This window comes from Xiphophorus hellerii, chromosome 13 (genome assembly GCF_003331165.1).
Source record: "Xiphophorus hellerii strain 12219 chromosome 13, Xiphophorus_hellerii-4.1, whole genome shotgun sequence".
Taxonomy (NCBI): Eukaryota; Metazoa; Chordata; class Actinopteri; order Cyprinodontiformes; family Poeciliidae; genus Xiphophorus; species Xiphophorus hellerii.
The window spans coordinates 14,629,684-14,654,029 of record NC_045684.1 but is presented as its reverse complement, the minus strand read 5'-3'; the positions used below and the strand labels follow the sequence as shown (position 1 = coordinate 14,654,029).

The 24,346-nt window shown below is 38.9% G+C and overlaps 1 protein-coding gene across 2 annotated transcripts in view; it reads right to left on the bottom strand.

The window, feature by feature from the left end:
• Positions 1-10,064: 10,064 nt before the first annotated feature.
• The window catches only part of LOC116731444 (teashirt homolog 1-like), a 36,208-nt gene continuing 21,926 nt past the window's right edge, over positions 10,065-24,346 (bottom strand). For both annotated transcript variants that reach the window (XM_032581183.1, XM_032581182.1), the window contains one exon: positions 10,065-14,545. In XM_032581183.1, the coding sequence (XP_032437074.1) occupies positions 11,211-14,545 (3,335 nt within the window). In that variant the 3' untranslated portion in view covers positions 10,065-11,210. The remainder of the gene's footprint in view (positions 14,546-24,346) is intronic.

Genomic DNA, 24,346 nt, shown 5'->3' with positions numbered 1-24,346 from the left:
GTAACGTGATAAACATCTCTATAGTTGACTGCTAATGGTCTCAGATTAGATCTACTCAGATACAGTTGCCCCTTTCTGTGAAAACAGCTGTTTGGGTGTGTTTGGCTCATTTAACTAACTCATCATATTAATGCAGTTTTGCACAAAGTCCACACTTGTCTCCGTCTCACGGCTCCTCCACCGCCCTCCTGTCATTCCTCTGTCACTCTCACTCCTACTGTGATCATGATTGTTGGATAACTGTTAATTAATGAGATGTCAAACTCATCCTAATGATAGTGGCTTAATTTTGGGGCTGGAAAAAATAAAACACTAATACATCGTGCTGCGGTGCCCTTAACTGAGTAGCAAAAGACGAAAACAGGGTTAGCCTCTTCTGGCTTTTCCAAGGGAGCCGGTTGTGTTAACAGATCCAGGACATGGCTCATCCTCAGTGGAGATGTTAGGCAAGACAAAAGTGACAGGCCAACATTCATCCGCCTCCTCATCTTGTCTATTTATAAGTATATTCATATTCATAAGCTACTGGACCATGTGCATTTAGCTTTATTGGAAAAACTGAATCTCAGTCCTTATTCCTGGCAACTGACAGAGAAAGATTGCAGTTCCCAAGTGACAAAGGACTGGCAGTGTCTGGTGCTACATCATCGTATTGACGTGGGCAATGAAAGCAGGATTTCCTCCTTGAACTTGCAAAAATGACTTCACCCATCACTTTGGACTCAAAGTGAGTTATTAGTTCCTCTTATATAAATTCCAAAATGATGGTAAAGACTGAAATTTACGGAGTTCTGGACCCTGTTTACCCTTTTTTTAAAATAAATTGATGGCAGTGGAAAGATATTTTAAATATCTGTATGAATATTTAAACTAAAAAACTATATGTATATGAAACTAGCAAAAATGTAAGATTAAAAATTATAATTATTTTTAGCTTATTTAACAAGCTTCAAATCCTTTTAGTCAAAATGAGAAGAAAATCCTCCAAACATGACACAGTGCAGGGTAAAGCGAGAAAGTGAATGACATGAACACTGTGATTAACATGCATTAACTAGTGGCATGTATAAGAAGACCTGTATACACTATGAAACTGACCACATTTAGACTGTACAATCTATCTTTGCAGATCTACCAAAGACTAAAATCCAGAACTCAAACTTCAAATAACTCACACACTGTGAGGCCTTTAGTGGTCTAAGCAGGTAGGAAGGATGTAGTCCACCACACTGCCATGACAGCACTGCAGAACTTGATCAGTAATGACACATTCCCCCACAGTGTCTAAACTGAACCAAGTCCAACTCAGAGTAAGTCATTAAAATGCCAGAAGGCACAGGTGAAGAAGAAACACTGTGGTCTCCTGAAAACCGGAACATCAAAGCCCTCGATTTGAGTGTAGAGCAAAAAAAAAAAAAAGCTTCGTAATGAACTCGTTTTTCTCCGTCTTCCTTCACAGACTAATATATTTATTCAGGTAATCATGACTTCCTCTGTTTCTCTTATTGATTTGCAGCTTGTCTCGCTCCTGTTCCTCCCCTCTCTCTTACCCCCAGTCCTCCTGCTCCTACTCTCTCAGTTCTTCAAGCAGTGACAGTCGCGCTGCTCATAGACACTGCTGCCTTTGCATAATGTGTATGCGCCTTCTGTAGGTCGAATGAAGCTCCTTCGACATGTGTCAGAAGCTTGCCGTGTAGGTTTGGACTAATGATGGCATAACGGCCAGCCCACTGCCCCCTCAGCGTATGCCCACTCTCCTGTATGCATGTGTGTGCAGGGGGGTGGCAGGTTTCGTCATGCTGATTAAAAGCAACCCCCCCCCCTTCCAGCTCACTCACAAAGCCCTGCACAAAAAGACAGTGGGGAACATGAACCACTGTCAGGTTGGCCCAGATGAGGACACAGGATCCATGTCACCTGAATTTACCGGCCTAATATGACAGCCAAGTTGTGATCCCCTGTCTGGGACGTGTCACGTTTGCAGAGTTTGGGCTTATTCTCATGCAAATGATGTCAGGTTTGGACAGAATGTGAATGAGACTCGTCACACTGTCCGAGAGTCTGAATCCCAACCACATGACAGTAGTTCCTCGAGCCAGCGCCGGATGAAATAAATACGACATTTGACATTCAAACCAGGCAACTAGGAAAAAGAAGAAAAAAACCCCAGAAATAGTTCAGAATAATGAGGAATTTGAGGGAGGAACCACAGCGCTGAGACTGTAACCTTTTTCCTTTTTCTGAGGTGCTAAATAGCACATGTCCAAACACTGAGGACATGAAGTCTCTTCACAGACGCATACTGGCATTTAGAAGTTGCAAACAAGCCTTTGTGGTTTAAATAAAGATAATAAAAGACTTTCAAGTTAATTAGACCATCATGAATTGCATAACATGATATATTCTTTACAATAAAACTGAAAAAAAAAAATCAACTTACTCGTCAAGAAGAAAGCGTAAAAAATAATCTGGTTGCATAGTTAGACTTATTTAATACAATTTCATCATCATTTGCCCACTCTGCCTAATAAAAGTAATTTAAATGTTCCAGGTCAAAACAACATCTTGTAAGATTCACTTCTGGACTTGCATCTGACCTGGCCATTCAAAAAATAAATAAATATATAAATAAATCATTTTTGTTGAGGCTGCCAGACATCCAAGTCAAAGATTTCGCACACTCAAGCTACATTTCAAATAAAAGTTGCTTTTATTCAGCCAAAAAATTGTTTCTGATTGGAAATGATACAGGCATCTCTCAAAAGAAAGGACAACAAAAGGTGTAAAATTATTTCCAATCCTATATAACATAACTTCTTCTCAGCCTTAAAAGGCATTGCAGGAGTCAAACGGTAAATATAATAGCTAACATGCTTTTAAATGTCTCCAATCGTGTTTCTGATGATTTGTCTTTTATGATAAATTCCAATTTCTTGGGGTTTGAAACAACAAGATGGTATCGGTAAAATTGTTGTGTTTCAATGGACAAAAATGAAAGGGAGACAGAAGACCCCGTTTAGACATGCATGTGTGTTTCACGTTGAGCACAAGAGTCCCTTGAAAGAGCATAGTCAAAAACACAGCTGCACAACGCAGCATATGCGTGCCACTACCCAGCTTGATCACAAAAGTGCAAAGTGCCGCCATTTAAACAAAAAACATTATAGTTTTATGTTAATAACCGCAAAAATGGACTCTTGGTCTTCACTGCTGGTAAACCTCCAGAGGAAAAAGGTTGGGAATCTACAATGAGAAGATGATCTGAGGGTAATATTAAAAGCAGTTGATTATTTGCAATAAGTCATAAAAGCATGAAGCTAATCTGTAAAATTTTACAGAATGTCAATTTTACATAAGACAAATTTTGAAAATGATACACTCATTCCATATCAGAGAAACCCAGCATGTTCACCGAAGTGTGGACACTTTTGAGACTCGCTGTAAACATCTCAATTTTTTAAAAAGATAGTTTAACAGAACTGTGATGTGCAGCACCTCGCACCCGTGGGCCAGGAAGAAGACTTTGATAGATCCTAAAAGGCGCCCCATTCATTCAGAACGAAGGCAGCCGTCATTATTCTCAAAAGAATCCACTTTGTCACTTCTCCATTCTTCAAGCACTTCCGCCTTGGCCTGATGAATTATGGCGTCTGTATCTTCGGAAACAAGGCTCTTCTCCTGACAGGTAACACAACACTTTACAAGACGCCTTTGACTGCTCGCAGATCTCAACAGGGACGAACGTGTCAACAAGCAATCGGATTCTCAACCCTCTGTCCATGATGAGACGTCTCGGGCGGTTTTAAGCCTTCAGCTTCTCTTGAAAACTGCCACTGAGTTCTTCTTTTTTTTTTTAAAGCTATAACTTGAGGTGCTACATTGCCTCACTGTCAGGATGAGTGCAGCAGGAAGAAATTAGTCTGACACCTCAGGTAGATTTATTTCTGCTCTGATCGACACCTCAACTTCTGTACGTGTTCATTTGTGATGAAATGATAAGTTAGATTTTTACACAGGAGGTGAAACATTTTAACATGTACGACAACAAGAGCGTTTCAAGAGAATGGACCACAAGAAACTGGAAAGAGGACTGCAAGACCAAGGTAAGGGTTTTAGATTAAATGCCAAAGGCAGTTACCACAACTGTGCTGTTTAATGGTTGGAAATATGTGCAAAAATGTGCAATAAGTCAAATTCTTAACTAGACAACAACATAATTTGAACACGACGCAAATCTTGTTAAGCTTCACATATAGTTATTAAAATAAATCTCTTCCGTCTTTAAAGTTTTAATCGGTCAGTTTTACGATATTTAAACTAGTACAAACTTTCTTAATGTTTATGTGTTTTAGAGATAAAAACTCTTATGACAAAAGATAAAATTAGGGAAAACAACTTAGTCTCTGCTCCACCAGAAAATTCACCACTTAAGAATCATATGACTTTAGTTTTGCTTTCAGAAAGCAAAACAATAATTTAGTGATTACTTTTAGCTCATAAGTACTCACCTTTGCTACACTGTGGCTTTCATGGTGGATTTCTAGGATGTTAAGCTTTATGCCAGAGGTGTCCAACCTCGGTCCTTGAGGCCTGGTATCCTATATGTTTAGTTCGCTCCTTGGTTCAACACACCTGGATCAAATGACGGCTCGTTAGCAGGCGGCTGCAGAACATTGATATGCTGTGGAGGTCGTTACTACCACCAGGGAGGGGACTAAAACATGCAGGATACCAGCCCCTGGACACCACTGCTTTATACCAAACAGATGCTACGTTCTGGTGTCCAAATAATTATATTTTAGTCCATTTTGTCCAAATAGCATTACTGAAGAGGCCCTGGTCTTCGTCTTTGTCTCCCTGGCAAACTTTAGGCCACAGTTTCATTTTTATGCTCTCATAGACAAATTGCAGTTTAAATGTGTCTGTCATGTAAAATCACATTTTTTGAGCCTTATGTTATAATGCTATCCCCTCATCCCAGCGTACCTGGAGTGTTGCTTTGATTCTTTCATGCATGTTTGAGAAATTCTTCAATCTCCTGTGGCAGCCATTCAGGGACGAATAAACCCCAACTCATACAAAGAGCGGTGTATTTCCATTTCCACGAAGTCCCACCTTTGAGCGCCAGTTCCAAGCTGAGCTTCCGCTTCACAGTGCACACCTCCTTCAGACTAGCCAGCAGCAATTAGCATCACCTTATGGAGCTGCCAGTCTGATGAGTTCATCAGATGAACTATTTCTCAGTCCAGCGCTCCTTAGCAGGACTGTAAACGACTTAACAGAAATGCATTGTGATGATGTGTTGAAGGCGGAGTTTCATAAACAGGAGAACAAAGACAAGTTTCATAGCATCAAATTTCTTTTAAGTTTTACATTTTAAAACTAAAAGTAATAATTACTTTATTTTCTAGCAATATATGCCTTAAAAATACATAACACTGCCCTTTAAACAAAATCAGAACAAGCAGGTCAAAGCTTTGCAAAAATCTCAACACAAAAACTTTATTTGCATCAAATCTATTTTTTTTTCACATCGTCTAGTTCTACAATAAAACAATTACTACATGACTCCACTAGCTGCTTATTCCCACAGGAATTTTTTCTCTTCCTTGAATTGTGCATGTTTGTTCAACAACATAATCAGCAGAACGTTGCTCCTAAAAGCAGCAGGAAAGGAAGAGGTTAACTCACTGAATCCCTGCTGTCGACATCAGTGTACTGTCTACACCAACATGAGCTCCCCTCTGACACGTTCTTCATGGATGTACAGATGTTTGTACTCAGTACCAGGACAGCTTACCGTAACCCCAAACCCTCCACGTTGATTATTATAAATGGATAACAGGCTGCGCCGTGACGCCTCTTGTCATAAACAGCCTTTTGTTTTAACATCAGATTTGTGCCGCTGTCTTGTAAGTCTCTGTGCGTCTCGTAACGCTGATGACACGAAGCCAATTTATTTTGGTTATTTATTTATTTTTTTAACACAAACAAGAGTCATGCAAGAACAAACAAAAGACTGACTGTCTTATGCCGCCGTACGTGGAGCTGTTTTGTCTGTTGTGACAAGATGGCTTGTTTCAGAGCTCGCATATGAAGCAACATGCCTATGCTATTTATTTGCAACATACTAATAAATGTGCAGTGACTTGATGCAGATGTGGAGACAGTGCAAGAGTTGTTCTGCTAAAGACACTGCAGCATCTGAAATACACTTGAATATAAAGCAATCAGATCAATAGTATGGCACAGGATTCATCAAATGTCGGCTAGTTGTGGTATTTTTAATTTTGTAAAGCTGTAATTAAGCAATTTAGGCAGATTCCATTCCAAATTGAATAAAAACAGCATTAAAGAGTTATTTTCCTAATTTCCAACATTTTTTTTTTTTATTTTCTCAAAAACAGATTTTCTTTGTCAATCCCAAAAATCTTAACACGTTTGCACAAATCACCTAAAGAACAACGAGAATCTCTCTCTTAGAAGTGGGATTATTATTGTTTGCACTAACTTGCAACATTGTGCTGTACTGTAATTTTACAGATGGTAATTTACAGCTTGTTAATTAAAACATGTATGCTGTCAATCTTTAAATCAGTCTGTATTTATAGAGCTTGTTTTTTCCATGTACCATACAGAAAAGACAAAGTGCTTTACATAAGCTATACCAGGAGGCAATGACAACTAAATTATGAGAATATTTAAAAAAATAAATAAATATATTTCTTCTATGTTGAAGTTCATCTGTGTAAAAGCAAGTAACCTTTTAATATATGCAAAATAATGGATCTACAAAACTGCTTAGTGTGTGGTTAATGTCAAAGAAGGCCGTGGAAATGTGAAAATGTATGTTGAATTTATGCCTAAATATTTCACTGTTCTCTGTCCGTCAGTGGCTCCTAATGCTGTTGCTATTCTGTGTAGCACAGAGGAACCTTAATAGAGACATATAGAGGCATGGGAGTAATGTCTAAAAGCTGCGACTTTCCATTCTCATATAATTTATCAATGAGAATCTCACAGCAAGGTCAACTGTGCAATATTGGTTATAACTTTTACTAAAACTATCCTGGATCGATACGAAGACCTTGAAATGTAATTCTTTTGTCAATTGTTATTTGAAGGTTTAAAATTAACTTTGATGTTTGATTTGGTGGTATAGGACTTTGCAGAGTTTTTTAGATGTACACCAATATAACTTACTGTCTCAGTGAAATGAAATCCAGTTTTTACCCAGTTTGGTAGCAGTAGGAGCCATTTTGACTGTTTTTCCAACACGTTGGGTCATGCCAAAGCACAGTTAAGCACATTGCAAAAGTGATCATAACCATCAGGAATCTCACAAACTCAATCATTTTATAGTCATAAAACTATGTATTTTATTGGGATTGGAAGTGATGAACCAAGAAAAAGTGGCTTATAATTGTGAAATGGGATAATAATAAAATATTTTGAGATAATCTTTATTTACAAATAGATTCTAAAAGTGTTCAACCACCTTAAGTCAATACTTTATAATAGGATTACTCAATTACATGTTTCTAACAAAAAAAATGTCACTGGCCAGACATTGCCTGTAACAGATACAGAAATGTGAAGTTAGCAAAAATAAATTATTGAATTCTTGTATTGAAAATCAGGTGTTGTTCCAAGACTCTATTAAACAGGTGACCGATGACGTCGTTTGATTTTATTTGGGGGTGTTGGAGAAAACGGGTCTCATTTTTCATATATACATTTTTTTCATAAAAAAATGTTTGAAAGGTTGTTTGACGAAGATTTAAGTTTGCTACAACTTGTTGAAGTCATAAAAAAATCCATGTGAATGGAAGTCATTTTTAAATCTTTGATGTTTTTATGCAGATATCTATCTCATCTAGAAGGTATCTGTTTATTTAGTCGCTGTTTGTCATGAGTTAACGTTCTGCGTGTCGTATGTGAGTAATACATTGTTCTGTTTGCTGCAGCTTCCCTTGCCACCCAGACACAAAAAAGCATGCTGCAAGGCACTAGAACTTCATTGTTTCTTGAGAGAAATGCCTCAGGCTAGTGTTTAAGAGCTGCGTGGGGTGGGAGCATGTCGACTTAAATATCTTCAGTGGAGACATGTCATGGCCTCTTTTATCAGGTGTCTCACTAGCTGAACTATAAAGCTCAGCCCTGTGTATTACTATAAAGTCAAAACTGGCATTTTAAAAAAATAAACGTTCTATTCTTCTCCTTCTGATGGGGGATTATGCTTGAATTTTAAATGCCTCACACCAGCTTAAATTTAAAAACATCACCTTATTAAAAACTGAATAAGAGTCACACCAGTCATACTAGTGAAAGGAGACACTTGGCTTTTAAAGTCAGAGCCGCCGCCTTTATTGACCATGGAGCTGAACTCTCGAGCGTTAACTTGAAAAGTAAGATCTTTTAGAAAAGACAGGTAAAGAATACGAAAAAGGAAATGTTCATTAGGATTTCGAACACTAAACTATTAGTGAAAAAATAATTGCTGTTTACATTTTATGCAAATTTTATAACTAGAAAGTATCAAAAATATTAAAAATAGAAGTAAGTGTCGGATTTATTATGGCACAATTTTTGCAACATGTTAAAACTTTTAATATACATCTGTTGGGCAAGTATGATTATTACGAGTATCATAATATTAACGCAAAATTACACTAAATCAGTTATTATATTGCAACAATAAAGTAATATAGCTAACTGATTATTGCAGTTTTAATAATGTTGTCTGCAACACTAATTTCATGTCATTTTGTTTGATATAAGCCTACCTGTCGAGGGCAAAGACAGGTGAGTGTGTTTACAGTCATTGTTTAAAATCAAGTCACCCTTTTTGTGAACACCTGACTGTTTAGAAATATTTTTCTCTCAGCCAGAGATATTTGTGAAAAAAGCACATTTCTACATCAGCCACCCAGAAAAAGTAAAACTATCAGCTGACATGTTAGGTCATTTTACAAAATTTTATATTCATTTTTAAGTCGTAAAAGGCTTAAGAAAATTATTTAGCAACAATCTGCTGAATTTAGAGTCATTTGTTTGAAGGTAGAATGTTTTGTACTTCTGCAGTTTACAGGGCAGCATAATAATAAATGAATAAGGGAAAGACACTGCAGGTTTTTAGCTTTAAAACCATGAGCATCTTTTCCTGTCTTCATCTATGTAGCCAAACACCCTCATTATGGAGCAGAATAGTTATTTAAAGCTCTTTGCAAGTTACCCAAACAGATTTGTTTTAAAAGAAATTAGGATGTTTTATTTATAGCTCAAAACGTAGATCGATGAAGAGCAGGTAAGTTAACAGCAAGTAAATGTATTTTTAAAATGTACTATTTCAGCTAAGCATATCACCTAACTCAACTTTAGTTTTAACATGAGCGGATAAAAAAAAAAGCTCAAGTCAGACTGGCATTCGCTAACATCTTACTGAATGTACTTTAAACTGTAATTTTATTATAGAACATTTAAGCAGTTTTGAAAATGTAACCTTTTAAAGCCTGGGTAATTACCTTGATATAGGTAATTTACTCATACCTAGTAAGAAGATATCACAATCATTAATAGAATGCTTGGAGACGAGAGAAGGCATGTCCTGAAACACATTCTCAAGAAGGTGGATGTGTAAAGGTGTTGTAGATAAAGTTGATGAGATGGATTCAGTGTTTGTGGCATTGTATCAGGTTGACAGATGACATTGCGATTCGTAGCTACAGTATGGAACAAGTAAGTGACCTTAGAAAGGTCACCTTGGAAGGTATCCTGCGGATTGACAAGGAATGAACTGAGAAGTAGACAGGTGGAATCAGCGACAAAAACTGACAGGTTTAAAACCTGGAGTAAACTGTTTTGGAGGCAAAATTGAGGAGATAGTTTAGGCATTTGTGTAGGAGGAACAATGGATCCTTAACAAGGCAATTTAATGTGTTCGTGTGACAGACGAAAATGTTAGAGATGGTAAGATGAAGGTAGATGATAGACTGTGGGCCACCAATTGACTTTGGCCATTTATTTGACTGTCACATTACTTGAAGAATCACAGCACACTGTAGTTTGTTCCAGGACATGATGTTTATTTTACAACTAAGAATAAAAGGATGCCATTTAGAATAACTGGTCATGACAAAAACCTGGGAGTTTTGAGAGCACATTTTTTTCAAGCTTATATACAGTCATGGACATCACATGAGATGCCGTTAACTTCATTTTATATAAACCACGTTGAGCGACCAACAATTCACTGAAAAAAAGGACATTTTTGGTCCAACAATATTCTGTAGCTTTACACCCACACCCCTGAACTGGTCTAGAAAATAACACTGTAAAAATGCACACAGTACAAATAATACTGAACTTGTAAGTAGCAAGATATGCCAACATACATTTTTTTATTATTATTATTTACACATTAAATTTTCAACTTGGTTAACTTTACAAGCTTATCTCCTTCATGATAAATTGGTGGACTACTTAGTAAGTACTGTACATGTTAAAAAGAGAACATTAAAATATTTTTTAATTGAGGAAAAACAGGCATTTGTAATATATCTATGGTATAATGGCAAACAATAATATAGTTTGATTAAGGGCCTTAAAAACCAAACTTGATCTTTTTTTTTCAGCAATTTTTTCTTCATTGGTTCACACTCACTGAAAGTGCAGAAACATTTTTAGAATACCATCCAAGTATCTCTTCCCAAACTTTGTTCAACAGGGACATCAGTTAAGTCATTCTGAATAAGATGTAACCAGACTTAATATAGCCAATGCTTTACATGAAAACATGCAGAGCTTCATAAATAATATGCAAGTAATGGTGAAATATAGTCATTCAAAAACAACTATTCAAAAACAGTGATGAACACAAGAGCATGGGTCAGTTTCAAAACAACAGACGACTGTGAAAGGCTCAGATAAAATGCAGTGCGTTGATGAAGCAACAATCAGTCAATGACTGTATAGTGCCATGTTTGTTGCACCAATCTGTAGAGTTTCGTAAGTAAAAACAGAACCTTTACAATCTGTTTTTGAGCTACTTCACTGAAAGCGCTTTTAATTCAAAACATACCAAATGATTAGAATTAGAATATAAGGTATAAAACCTCATGTTTGTGTTAAGAGTTGTGGCACTATCTGTGTTGACAGATTGAGACTTAAGAGATTTAGTGCAACAGAAATATGTCATATTATCACTGATTTCACTGTTTATCTAACTTTTCAAGTTCTCTCACAAAGATGAGATGGTCCTCTGGCGACTTTCCGTGTGTTTTACAAAGGTGCAATTTGATTGCATGTTTACTCACAAATGTCCGGTTGCACAGTTTACACTGATATGCTGAGCCAGAGTCATCTTCAGTAAGTCCAGAAGATGTAAACGTCTTGTCCTCAATTCTGCTAACTGTCTGCTGCTCAAGTAAGTCTACAGAAACCTTGGAGAGGTCCTTTAAGGTGAATCCCAGGTGGGACTCCAAATGGTTAATGTAGGACGAGGGAGTCCTGAACTGGGAAGCACAGTCACTACACAAAAACAGAGGTTGGCCGGAATCAATATTTTTGAGAAATTTTGTTCCGCCTGTCCTCTTTAACTGGTATTTTACATTGGCCAGCCAATGTGAGATAGTGGTCATGGAGAGACCAGTGAATTTACAAATGTGGACTCTCTCTTGGGGTCCCAAGTCACTAATTATGAACTTTCCCTCAGGCGTCTCTCGAAGGCTAGAAGCAAACTGAGCCTGAAGAATCAGGAGGTGCTGGGGATTCCAGTTCGACTGTCGGCCTTTCCTTCTTTGGATAGGAGACAGCTCCTCCATGCTGTCCTCAAAAGTAAAGCCATCCATGTCAGATTTCTCTGAGACAGAGGACGGTGTAGTAGACTTTGGTGTTAAACGGCCTGTGAGATTTTTAACCATGTCTGAAATATCCATCAAAGCATTTTCTCGAAGAGGTGGAGATGATGATGATGATGATGATGAGAAATTTCTAAAAGCTGCTTTGACACTATTTGTGTTACTATTGTTTGGTGTGGTAGGACTAGCTTTAGCTGAACTGATATTGCTGCTGCTTTTGGATTTTGTTAAGTCAATGGGCTGATCATATTCATCGTTACGATGTTGACTTGCAGGCTCTGCTTGCTTACTCTGGGCATAACTGCTCATCTTATAAAGCATTGCGAATGGGTCCACAGAGGGTCTGGGAACTTTTGTAGCTTTGCCCAAGTGGTTGTTCATGACAGACTGCAAAGCACTGAGAGGGCTGATAAGAGGCTGCTCAGACAAGTGATCGGTGATAATGCTGAGGCTACTGCAGCCATTGCTACCTGTTTTTTGTGGTGAGTCACACCCAGTTTTGATCTTTACTTCTGTTTTGGGCTCGGGTAGCTCTTCTTTACCTTTTAGATCAATAGAAATGTCAACTGTAGAGCTTTGCATTACTTTTGACAGAGCTTCTGCATTGGCCTTGGGATTTTGCAGTGGTGACTTTGCAGACATACACTTACTCTCACAAGGTTTTTCTTCTTTTTCGTCATTGGAGGAACCACTCCTTGTCACTTTTTCCACCAGCTCCTCCATAGCCAGCACATTGCTTTTATGGCTAAGAGGTGGAGAGGGGCTATTTGGTGAATGGATCAGAGAACCCATGTCAGAGGACATTGCCTTCATACTGGAACTACTGAACAAAGGTTGAACTGATGCACAAGAGGGCAAATTAGACTTCAGGGATCCATGGAGCTGATAAGCAGCGTGAATGCTGGGGTATCCACCCCATGTTGGTGCTCCAGTTTGGGCCTTGCTGATTGCACTTGAGACTGTATTTTCCAAAGACTTTAATATGTCTAAGCCACCTTTAGGTGTTTCCTCCAAGTCCTCTTCTGTAAGATATTGATAAGATCGGGTCTTTACTGGCTTCTCAGGCTTGTCAGTAGGGTCTTCTTTCTCCTCTTTAATTTTTTTCTCAGGTTCTCTCACTTCTAACTTCTCTTCCTCTGTCTCGTCATCTCTCTTTTCCTCACTTCTCTCTTCCGGGCTGCAGGGCTGCAATGGGGAGTCTGGCTGTGGCTTACCATTGGGTGCTGAGAGACGTTTTGTAGTAGGAGGCAAAGGAATTGACTGAATTTTCTCCTCGATAACAGGATCCAAAACTAACTGCTTGCCTTTTTTAGAGGCTGAATTTGTAACTTTCAAAAAGTGTCCTGTGACCATCATGTGGGCTGTCAACTGTTGTAGTGTGTCATGGGAGCTTCCACATTCCATGCATTTGAGAATTTGTGCCTTTCGTGCCTCAAACTGCCAGGTATAACTGGCACCATTTTGGTAGCCATATCGATTGTTAGGAGTGACGTAGGGATTAGCTGCTTTTTGGTCTTTTGGAGAGTCTCCTAGGAATATACCCGAAGACACAGACTCTGGTGAGCTTGGAGACATCAAGTCCTGAAATGCTCTTTTTTTGGTCGGGGGCACCAGTTTCGAGGTAAGGGCTGGCATTGGTTCTTTTAGAGGCACTTTCTGATAGTGTTTTGTTTTTATCATGTGAACACTAAGATCTTGCAAGGATTCAAAAGAGTGGCCACAGTACATGCATTTAAGAACTTTCTGGGCATCTTCTTTCCCTTCCATCTCCAACAAAGAACGCTTGCGTGGCTTGGACCACTTTTTGCTTCGATCATCCTCTGGATCCTTGTTGTCATCGCGGTAGTGGCCAGTCTCGTTCATGTGCACAGTCAGACCAACTAAGGTGTCATAGGCAGCACTACAGTCCTTACACCGAAATTTGCTGGCCCCAGTAAAAACCGGCCCATACAGTTTGTTGTTCTGCCTGTAAAGCTGCACGGTGCTGAAGAGGCTTGGCTCAGGGAGAAGTTGGTACGGATTTTGCTGAAGAGTTTTAGCCAAAGCTGCCTGATGCCAGTCATATGCTAATCCTCCAGTGCTTGCAGAGCTGATGCCAGTGTTGCTGTTGCTTGATACTGTTTTTGCAGTTGTGCTGCTGCTGTTTAAGTGAGTGGTGAATGGGGTATCGCTACATCTGCTCTTCGCATGGCTGTTGCTTGAACTGTGACTATTCAGAAACCCATTGCTGCCTTTGTAGCTGCTACCACTACCATTGCTAGCTGCCAAATTGTTCCCTTGTTTACTTTTAAGCATATCCAGGGCAATACTGGACCAGGAGGCATCTGAAATCAAATTTGCATAGACGGCTTTCATTTTTGTCAGACTGTCCTGGAGAGAGAGGCCATTAATTGACTCGGTACCTTCCCCAAGCTTTTCCTCTAGTTTTTCCTGATCGCTGGAGGAGGAAGCTGTGGTCTTAAGGTCCACCAGTTGGTCACTAGTGGTACTGAGTGGCGAAGCGTATCCAGCATCTTGGTTAGTGCCATTGCTAAGTGGAGAGTTCTGGCAGCTATAATGCTCTCTCGGGTCCTCGTCGTCGTTAAAGAGAAATTCTGCATCTTGACCATCGAGGGAAAGGCCATCGTCCAGGAGGTGCTCTTCTTCATCAGCCTTCCCTGTTTTAAACTCATCCTCTGGTCCATAAGCTGTAAGACAAATAAGAGGGAATAAGGATATTAGATACTAATATATATGTACTTTAATATTTTTGACAAAAACACCGAGTCGGTGGTGGAGGCAATAATCCTAAAAAGGAAAAAGGTTTGTGATAATAAAGTGGCAAAGATTCACAACTTGACATTGACCTCTCTATAACTAAAATATTATAAATAAAATATTTTTTTTAAATTATGTTTTAGCTATTACATTTTCCTGAGTAAAGGAGTACAAGAACATTCTTCTGTTTATTCAAAACAGCAAATAACATAATTGTTCTACTTTAAAGAAAATTTGTCATTGATTCATGAGGTTTTTTACTGTGGATTTTAAGTAGGCATGTTGCACTTTTTTATATGAAACCTTGATTATACAATTGCACAAGACATGAAAATGGTAAAGTAACATATCGCTGGGAGGTCTTTCTGTTCATAATATGTTCTTGACTTCACTTTATTTGCTGAAATTTCTTCATGCTATGTATTAACAAGTTAGGAATAGTGGAACAAAATGCCAGCAGTATCAGTCTTGCCAAGCCCCGCTTGGCTGGAGTCGACTTGGCATCAGCTGTGGAAGTCCTCCCAGCGTGATGTTAGGAAACGGCCAGTGGACATGAGAAGACATGTTGTTACTGCCTGTGCTCCCTGTGTGCTCAGACTGCCAAGTTATATCATTTTAGAAAAGCAAATGCCTATACATTTCACAAATATAGCTGTGTTAAAATATGTTTATGATGACCTAGGTTACAATTTTTTTTTTTACCAAATGAAAAATTCATAGTGAAGCTCAATCCACAGATGGCAAAAGGAAGAGGGTTACAAATGCCGAGGTTTCTTTACCCATCCCTCATTAAATGCTTGTCTGAAGTGCCAGAATCAGTCTCAAGTGAGGTGATGGATATGTTGTCAGCTTCAGACTGCTTGCAGCTCTCTATCCTATGATCAAAATGGACATAATGCCTGATGTTTGCTAGGTGCTCTAACGTCTGTGAAATAAGCTTTAGGTCTTACACCTGGCTGTGTGTAAGGGGAAGAAAACCCCCATCAATACCACTTTCTTCTTCAAAATTATAGTGCATGTCTGCTATGATAATTGCTGCTATGTCTGAACAGTGATGGCTACACCTGGTGAATGCCTGTGTGTCTTCAGACGAGTCCTTCAACAGGAACGGCACAAGCCCTGTTGGCAAATGTCATATTTCATCATTTTGGCCGGTTGTGCACATCTCTATTTTTGTACTTTTATGATCTCACTAAACTGGAAGAGCAAATGTACTTTTACAAACACATACGTAGTTAAATGTAAACACAAAGGCAATACTTATTTTAAAATGCTACAAACACTTTCAAAGGTTCTTAAGTTCACAATATTCTAGAGAAATTTATCTCACAAAGATGTACTCAAGCATTATAGGGCTTTTGTTTTGGTGCTCCTGGATCTCTAGGCTACGTTTGACATATTGATTGATCAACTTTAAAAGTGGATGGGTTGGTGTTATACAATAGTTAATAAGTTGGGATCTCATCTGGCAAAACACCAAACACTTTGCTAAATTTGGCCATTATACATCTGAACAGAGATGACAAGGTGGGTTCCTCTAGGCTCCATCCTTGGACCACTTTCATTCAATATAACATTTCTATGTCCCCCCCTTGCTCAGGTTGTAGAGTATAACATTGCTTACATGCGCTGCTGACACATCTTCACATTAGAAAACAGAATTCATCGTTTTTGATTCCAACAGAGCAAAACTAGAGATCAGTGCGCAACTAAACTCAAAGAGGTTCAAAAATCCAGGGAAGAAACCTAGAAGTTTTTATGGACTGAGGATTCATTTTAATTTTAAGTTGACTACTATACCAACCAGAAGGAGGGGCTTCCTGCCAAAAAAGGACGCAGGAAGATGATCTAATGTTTTACTTCAATTAAGTAATATTGTTGTAATAGTGCCTTTACTAATCTAAAAAAAAAAAAACTAAGCAGTTGCAGCTTATCAAAAACTATGTTGCCGAAGTTATGAACAACACTAGTTCAATTGATCATAGTACGGTCAGTGTTCCCAGGACAAGAACTAAACCTAAGAGGAAAGATCTTTCTTTTAACTTAATGTTTTTAGTGCATTTTACCTAGATTCCTCTCTTTACCTCAAAAGCACTTTAGACCACTTTGTGTATAAATATTGCAACTCTCATATACATGCATTGTCCCTTTGTTACACATTGAGAGAATTGATTTCAAAATGTAATCTGTTATTCCAATCTTTTCAAATTTTGCTAAGCAGTTGTAACTCTTTGGACTTGCCTCATCCTCCCTCATCACTATGCAACCCACTGTATTGAAATTGATGCAAAGTCAAAGAGGGAGAGTAAAGACAAAACGGTGAGAGAAACCTGACAGCAGTACAAACACACACACACCCGACCAGCACACCAACATTAAAGTCTACTTTTTTTCCTGCCATCCTCTGTATGTTACCCTGACAGGCATCAGTGTCAGGAGTATGTAAGTGTCAGCCCAAGGTGTCAGTGTCCACACAAACAAGCCAGAAAAGCGATGGGAGGGAAGGAAGAGAGGGAGAAAGTAACAACAACAAACACAAGTCAGCCATTTTTTTTTTTCCCTTTTCACCCCTGCTCGAGCCTCCTCCTCTTCCTTCACCATCTGTGTCAGAAAAGCTGCGGGTGCCACCGCCGGCTAATAAGGCAATCAGAGATGGAAAAGATGCTGACACGGCGGCTTTCGAGCGTCACTCAGAACAAAAGAGGAAGCGGGTAGAATGAGGGAGAGCGGGATGGGGAGGGGATTAAAACAGGAGGCTGGAGGGGAAGGACGGGGGGAGAAAAGTGTCTGTTGTGGTTGTCAGTCAAAAACGTAAGCCCACTTTGTGCTGTCAGGGAGGATAGGCGAAAGAGAAGTTCTGAAAAGAGAGAAAGAAAGATGTGTTTAGGCTTATGAACGTGAGGTGTGTGTGTGTGTGTCTCACAGTGCATCTGACATAAAGAAATCAAACGGTATCAAGTTTAACTGCTCAAAAGAATCTAAAATCGTAGCAATAATTACATCTTCTCAATGCAAGTTCAAGTTTCTAAGAGCACACCACAGGTGTGGTCGATCAGTTGTGGGTGCGCATTGCACGTGTTTGTGTGTATTCTAGGTGTCACAGTGTGTCAGGTGCAAGCAGAGCTGCAATGTGGCTGGTGGGGGGGGGGAGAGCGAAGCCATCTGTGTCTGGAGAGGAGCCTGTCACTATTGTTGTGCCCAGAGAGTCCAGGATTTCCTGCTGCAGACAGGTGACACCACAGTAGGACAGCCCCTCCCTCTAGCCCCCCAGCCCCTGTGACATATGCACACATGTACATGCAAACTAGCACGCCTTCTTCCATAAAACTACATTCCTCGCCAAAGGAAGAGTTCTGTTGGGCCTATTGCTTTTGAAAAGCATGTAAAAATTTCATCCATCAAAAGTAGAAACAAAATACCAGAAAGAGTGAACTAGTGACTTATTGAGATCCCAGAAATGTACCGAGGAGAGTTTTAATCCCTCATGTAAAGCAAATTTGCTCTCACCATATCGGGTAAAATAAAAAACATCCTCAAGTCCTTGACTTAAACTACAGCACTATCCAATATAGTTTTGATCTGTAAAAAAAAAATCTGACTGTTAAATCAGATTATTCCAATCTTTTCACATTTTGCTAAGCAGTTGTAACTCTTTGGACTCGCCTCGTCAATATGAGTATATTAATTTTCTCTATTATATTAATTTTCTTTTAATATAGTACCATAAAATATTTAGTCAGGCCTGTTTTTGTAGATGGAGTTATATTGCCTGTTAAAGTGGAACCAGCCACGGTTCTGTTTTCTGTATCAAGGTATTCCAGAGTTTTACCAACATACCATTTCAGAAATGCTGCAAGTTTTTGTCATCACGGTTCTGTTGTTGAAGGTCTGTTTAATAAGTTGCAAATAGAAAGTGTCAGTGATATTCTCTAGCTGCTTGGAGAATCGGAACAGAGCACAGACCTTCGCCCTTGCTGAGAGTTGCCAGAGTTACTGCACTTTCCCTTTAAATTTAGTTGCTTGGAAATATTGCTGATTGTAAAAAAAAACAAAAAACTAAACAACAAAACAAGGACAGTATTGATGTGGAAATAAAACTTTTACTAAGGCAACACAAATTTAAAATGAGAGTATTAAAGATACCAGCATCATGTTTGTTAAAGAAAAAAAAAAAAAAGAAGGAGCAGCAACTGACTGACAACAAACCCACCAATATCAGTGTGTTATATCTGCATTACCTTCCAAAGAGCAGGACAGAAAGACTTCATATGAACTAAAACTTGTTAAAGCAGAATTTAGTTCTATATTTTATTTAAGATTTGTAGGGGAGTGGTATTGACTTTTTAAAGATTTATATTATGCTATAACATCATTCCCTCATCCAACTCAAACAGAATATTGCTTTGACTCATTCATGCATGTTTTGAAGAATCCTTGAATCTGCAATGGCAGCCATTCAGAGTTGCTTTAACGCCCAGTCATGCAAAGCGCCACCAACTTACCCAAAACTCTCTCTTAGCTTCAGTCCCCCAGCAAAGCCCCCAGGCCAAAAACAACCCCTCCCCCACTCAACTCCACCAGACTAGTGGCAGCAGAAATTAGCAAACACCCGCAGGAACTAATATTTTCTAGCACCAGTATCAACAACTGCTTTTGTGTTTTAAATAAAATGATTGAAATCATAATATCAGTTCTCTTAGTAAATCTTTGAATAGCTGCTGATACTGTACTAATTATATTCAAGGTTATGATATTGCGAGAGTCCTAAGGCTCATCACAGGTAGAAAATGTCAATAAAGCAATATAATGACAGGAAAGACATGTTCCACAACTTCCACCAAATATTTTTTCTTTCACTTAAGCACGCCAATGCTTAAGATGTGCTTAAACTCGTGCAAAGTACTTGAATATCTGATCTACATCCTTCAAATTGAAAATTGTCACATTTCAGTTTATTGAGCTCAATGTTCATTAAGGACATCTGCCTTATTTCAAGAAACAGGGTAACCTGACCGTGACGTGGCCCTGACAACTTCAACCCAGCTTCTTTTCCCTCTCTTTTCTCTTTTGTATACACACACAAAACACACACACTTTCCCCCTTTAAGCCTTTCTCATTTATTCATGTTGTCTCAGAGAAGAGGGCAATCCCGGCTCTCATTTGCAGTGCTAATGTCCAATTCCAGCAGCCTTCACCCTGCTGATTTACCCCGCGTGCCGAGCGCTTGCATCTGTGGCGGGGCGGCCGACGAGGCTCCCTCACAGCGTTTAGCGGCCCTTCAAAGCGGGAGCTCCGGCGTGGCAGTCTTATTTCTCTCTACCGTTTCGCTTTGTCACCGGTCCCTCCATTCCCTGCCACTCACCTCTGATGGCTTTGGACAGGCCTGATCAGTGTGTGTCATTGACCTGTGCGGTGTGCATGAGTGTGTGCGTGTTCGGGCGGAGAGAAGGCTGTAAATAAAATGACATTATTATTTCCTCTGTCCTATCATGTAGAAAAGCCAATTATGGTAATGCTTAGTATGTCGGGCAATATCTGTCTCCTCCCCACACTCCCCTTCATTCTGTTCATTCTTGCTTCTCCTTTCAATGCAGAACTTGCAGTTGTGGTTTCATAGGACCTGACACTCTCTTTGGACTTCTCTGACGATGGTTCAAATCGGTGCAAACTGGCACAGACCAGCAGCCTGTCCTCAGCAAGATTTATTACCCGTCAAATCAGTTTAATTTTTTCCGCATCCCTTGAGTGGCTCAAAACATTTGGATGGGATCTGCAAAATGCCTATAATGAAGAGGATTTTATTGCGATAAAAAGCTATTTTATGGCATATTTTAGCTGTGACTACATTCGAACATGCTGTAAAGCTGCACTGGTGCAGCCATAATTTAATCCACAACTTCTTTGACCAGACATGTAAAAGCTTACCTTAGAGCGCCCCTCCTCCTCCCCCGCCCCCTTTCCATCAACCCACATGGAGCGGTCCACCATATGGCACAACAGCTCTGGGCTTTCCTGTAGCTCATTGGTGTACAAATCCACCACCAGTCTCCACAGTTCTGCTATGTTGGGGAAATTAAAACAGCCAGTGCAGCCTCATCCTCACAGTGGTTGCTGTACTACAGCCAACTATTCTATTTTGATACAAGCTGACTGCATTGATTTAAAAAAAAAAATGTAGTAATTAAAGTTTTAGGGTTTCTTTAAATATTTGTATGAAAGTCCCTGAGAAAATTCACTTTCTGATTTCTGTAACTTTTTCTGTCTGTTTTCATGTTCCAACCTTGCAAAACTGCATTGCAGGATGTGCACATTATGTTTTAGATGAAGCTAATCAATTTTTCCTAACAAGCTTATAATTGTTCACCCTTTAAAATGATGTGAATGGTGAAAGAGATTGTATTGGATGCTGAAGCTCCCTGCCACTGTCAGATACACTTTCCGTTATAGTCAATAACAATTACAGCATTCAAATCAAAACTGTAAGTTTATGAAGGGAGCTTTTTCTGAGAGTATTGTCTAAACACGATTTTAAAATGCATTATTAACAAATCAATTGAAAACAGAGTAGAAACATTGCAGCATTAGTGCAGCATGTTAGCAACCTGCTCTGCTATTTACGATCAAGTAGCTAATTTATCTAAATAAATTTGTCAGAGATATAATCAGTGTGCTTCACAAAGTTAAAACACGTTTCTAAAATAAAACGGAGGCCCAAAAACTATGCTGAAAACATGAGAAAGATAAAAAATTATAAGAGTACAGGAGCTATGAAGCTATCAACCAAACGCTGATTTAAATTACAAATATCAAATACTAACATCTAGAAAAAATTTACATCTTTAGTTTTGGAAATGAATCAATACAGCAAAGCCATTAAAATGGCTTAAGTTGAGAAAAACAAAGCTTATGTGCTGTTGTACATAGACATTGACAGAGGACATAACTATTTTTAAAAGTAACAATTTGAAGCCAGTAAATCATTACCATTTCTACATCTAAAAGTATTTTCAATGAGAACTGAACACAGGAGGAAAATAGATTTTCGCTGGTTGTATTTAGCCACATGGTAGTTGTCTGCTCACTGCCCCCTACCTCTTTTTACACAAGTCTGACATGCCATTTTTAAATTCAACTGATTTTTAGGGGCTACAACACACAAAAAGAGAAACTATGTGCTGCAAGTTATTTGACAGAGCTTGTACTTTTGAATTCAGCAGAAAATGAATTGCTAGATTAGCTCCACTTGTGTAAAACCTCTATCTGATTTTTAATGTGGATAAAAGTATTGATGCTTTCATAGAGTGAAAATGCTTAGAGTTCTTCTGCATTTATTCAATAGGAAACGGAAAATGGTTTTTGCAGTATTTGACCTGCCCATTACAGTTCCGAGCCAATCAGAGAAAAAAATTGGCAAATTAATTGTGAGATTCTAAATAGGTAGGATTTTTTTTCCTAAAGTTTCATTGCTTGTTATCTTTTTTATCTATTCAAAATATAGGCTTGAATAGAAATAATCTTAAATCTCATTCAAATATATGAATAACTTTGGGCTTAGCTGAAAATACGTGCCCTTTCCTTAATATACACCTTGTTGTGCTGAAAGCAGATATTGTATTTTGCTCTGAAAAATGATGCTAAAAGGAGCGAGGACGTGTCTGGTGTACTTGGCATCATCCTCCTTGAGCTTTTATGCTGTTTCAGTCTCATCAGTCTCTTTTATGAGGGGTCTGTGGGTTGCTGCACTACTTTTGGCACGAGAACCTGCTCTCCTTGTCTTTCTGAGACATAATTTTTTATGCGTCTGTATGGGTTTATGTTCATCATCACTGCTGCAAGAAGATTATCAGCTACAAATAAAACTCCACAAAAAAAAAAAAGAAAAAAAAAACCTTTGCAATTATGGGAGCAAATTTTGCTAAAAGCATTTTTAAATCATTCCGACATCTCAGAATTCCCCCTGGATTACCTTCATCAATTACATAGAATTAGAAAGACACAAAACGACTAAATCAGTGATGAAATAAACTACTTCCCCTCCACCTCCTTGGATTGCCAGGCAGGTTTGATGCCCCATGACAGTGACTGCGGTCTATAAATCACCTTCTCCCTGAACTGTCAGTGCCCACTTGTTCTGAGATGAAACAACAGCCGTTAGATCATTGACGCAACAGATTCCAGCCCTTTCTGCTCAACTCTCCTGCCAACCTCCGCTCACCACCGCCGTGCACCCCAAGCCCCCACCACCTCCTCCTGAACGCTGCTCTTGTGCTGCACAGACATTTTTTTTAAACCATCTGGTTCGCCTTCAAAGCAAAAGTATGGATAAAGCATAACTGCTGCTAATTAACAATGATGCGAGTGTGGTTTATTCAACCTGTGCCAAGCGGTGACTCAACGTAGGCAGATAATATTTGTTGAACAGATTCCTCACCATATCTAATATTTTCATTATAAACAGGCGTCAGGGTTTTGCTTATCCTGCCTTAAATTTTAGCTCGTCTTACAAATCTTTGTGCATTGATTCGGTAGTTTTATATTTAGCAAAGTATGCAGCTCCTTGCTAAAGTATTCACACCCTTTGGACCTTTCCACATCTGCCATGTTACACCTGCGACCTTCAATATATTTTATTGGGACTTTTTTTCCTGAGAGACGAACAAAAAGTAGTGCATAATTTAAATGAAGTTACCTGAATACATGATTTTCAAAAATTCCTTGACAAAAACCAAACGAGAATTATTTCCTGACACTTTTATGCAATACTCTGGAGATTCAACGCTACGGCTGAAAATCTGATGTGGTATATTTTTGCCAGTTTTGCAAATATACAGACTAAAAATCTTATTTTGTTATAAAATAGCTTAAGCTTGGTCAAACTGAAAGGGGAACATCTTTGACCAGCAATTCGTACCACTCAATTTGATTTAGGTCTGGACTTTGACTGAGCCACCGCTAACACAGTGTAGTTTGACCTAATCTGTTACATTTTAACCCTGATTGTATGTTTTAGTTGTTGCCCAGGTGGAAGGTGATCATCTGCCCACCTCTCCGTACACCTGTGCCCCCTACATGATTTTTTTAGCAGACTTTCAACACACGTTCTTCAGGCTTGTTCCTTTTTGACCCTTTCTTTTGCCATAAATGACTGATAGTAGATGACTGAACAGATTTTCCCACTTCAGGTGTGAATCTGAAGTGGGAATCAAATCCTCCAGAGCTACTGTTTACATTTTCAAAAGATAAACTGAAAAATTGCTTTATAATCTAACTTCTACACAACTTTCTCTCTGACCTGCCTTTTGTGTTCCTTGGTCTTCATTATGCCCTTTGTTCACTAAACCCCTAAGTCGTCCACCCAACAGCTGAGATTAATTATAACCAGGTGGAGTTTGCTTACTAAAAAGGCGACTTGTGGTTCTAGTTGGCTTCACTGATTTTAAGGATATTAGTGTAAAAGGAACTTATTATACAATATATATGCAGGTCACACATTTCAGGTTTTATTTGGTGGCCATTACATAAAATCTTAACCATAATACACTGAGGTTTATGGATGTCGCATAGCAAAAGATGAAACAGGACTGAGGTACTTTTGCAAATTGCTGTTTCTCTGCCTAATGAATGAATGGACACTGCAGGCCTATAAAGCTGTTCAGTCTAAATCAAAAATAAATGGCCCACAAATCTGAGGTACTAACAAAATAACAGTTTCATGCTTTCTGCATAGATG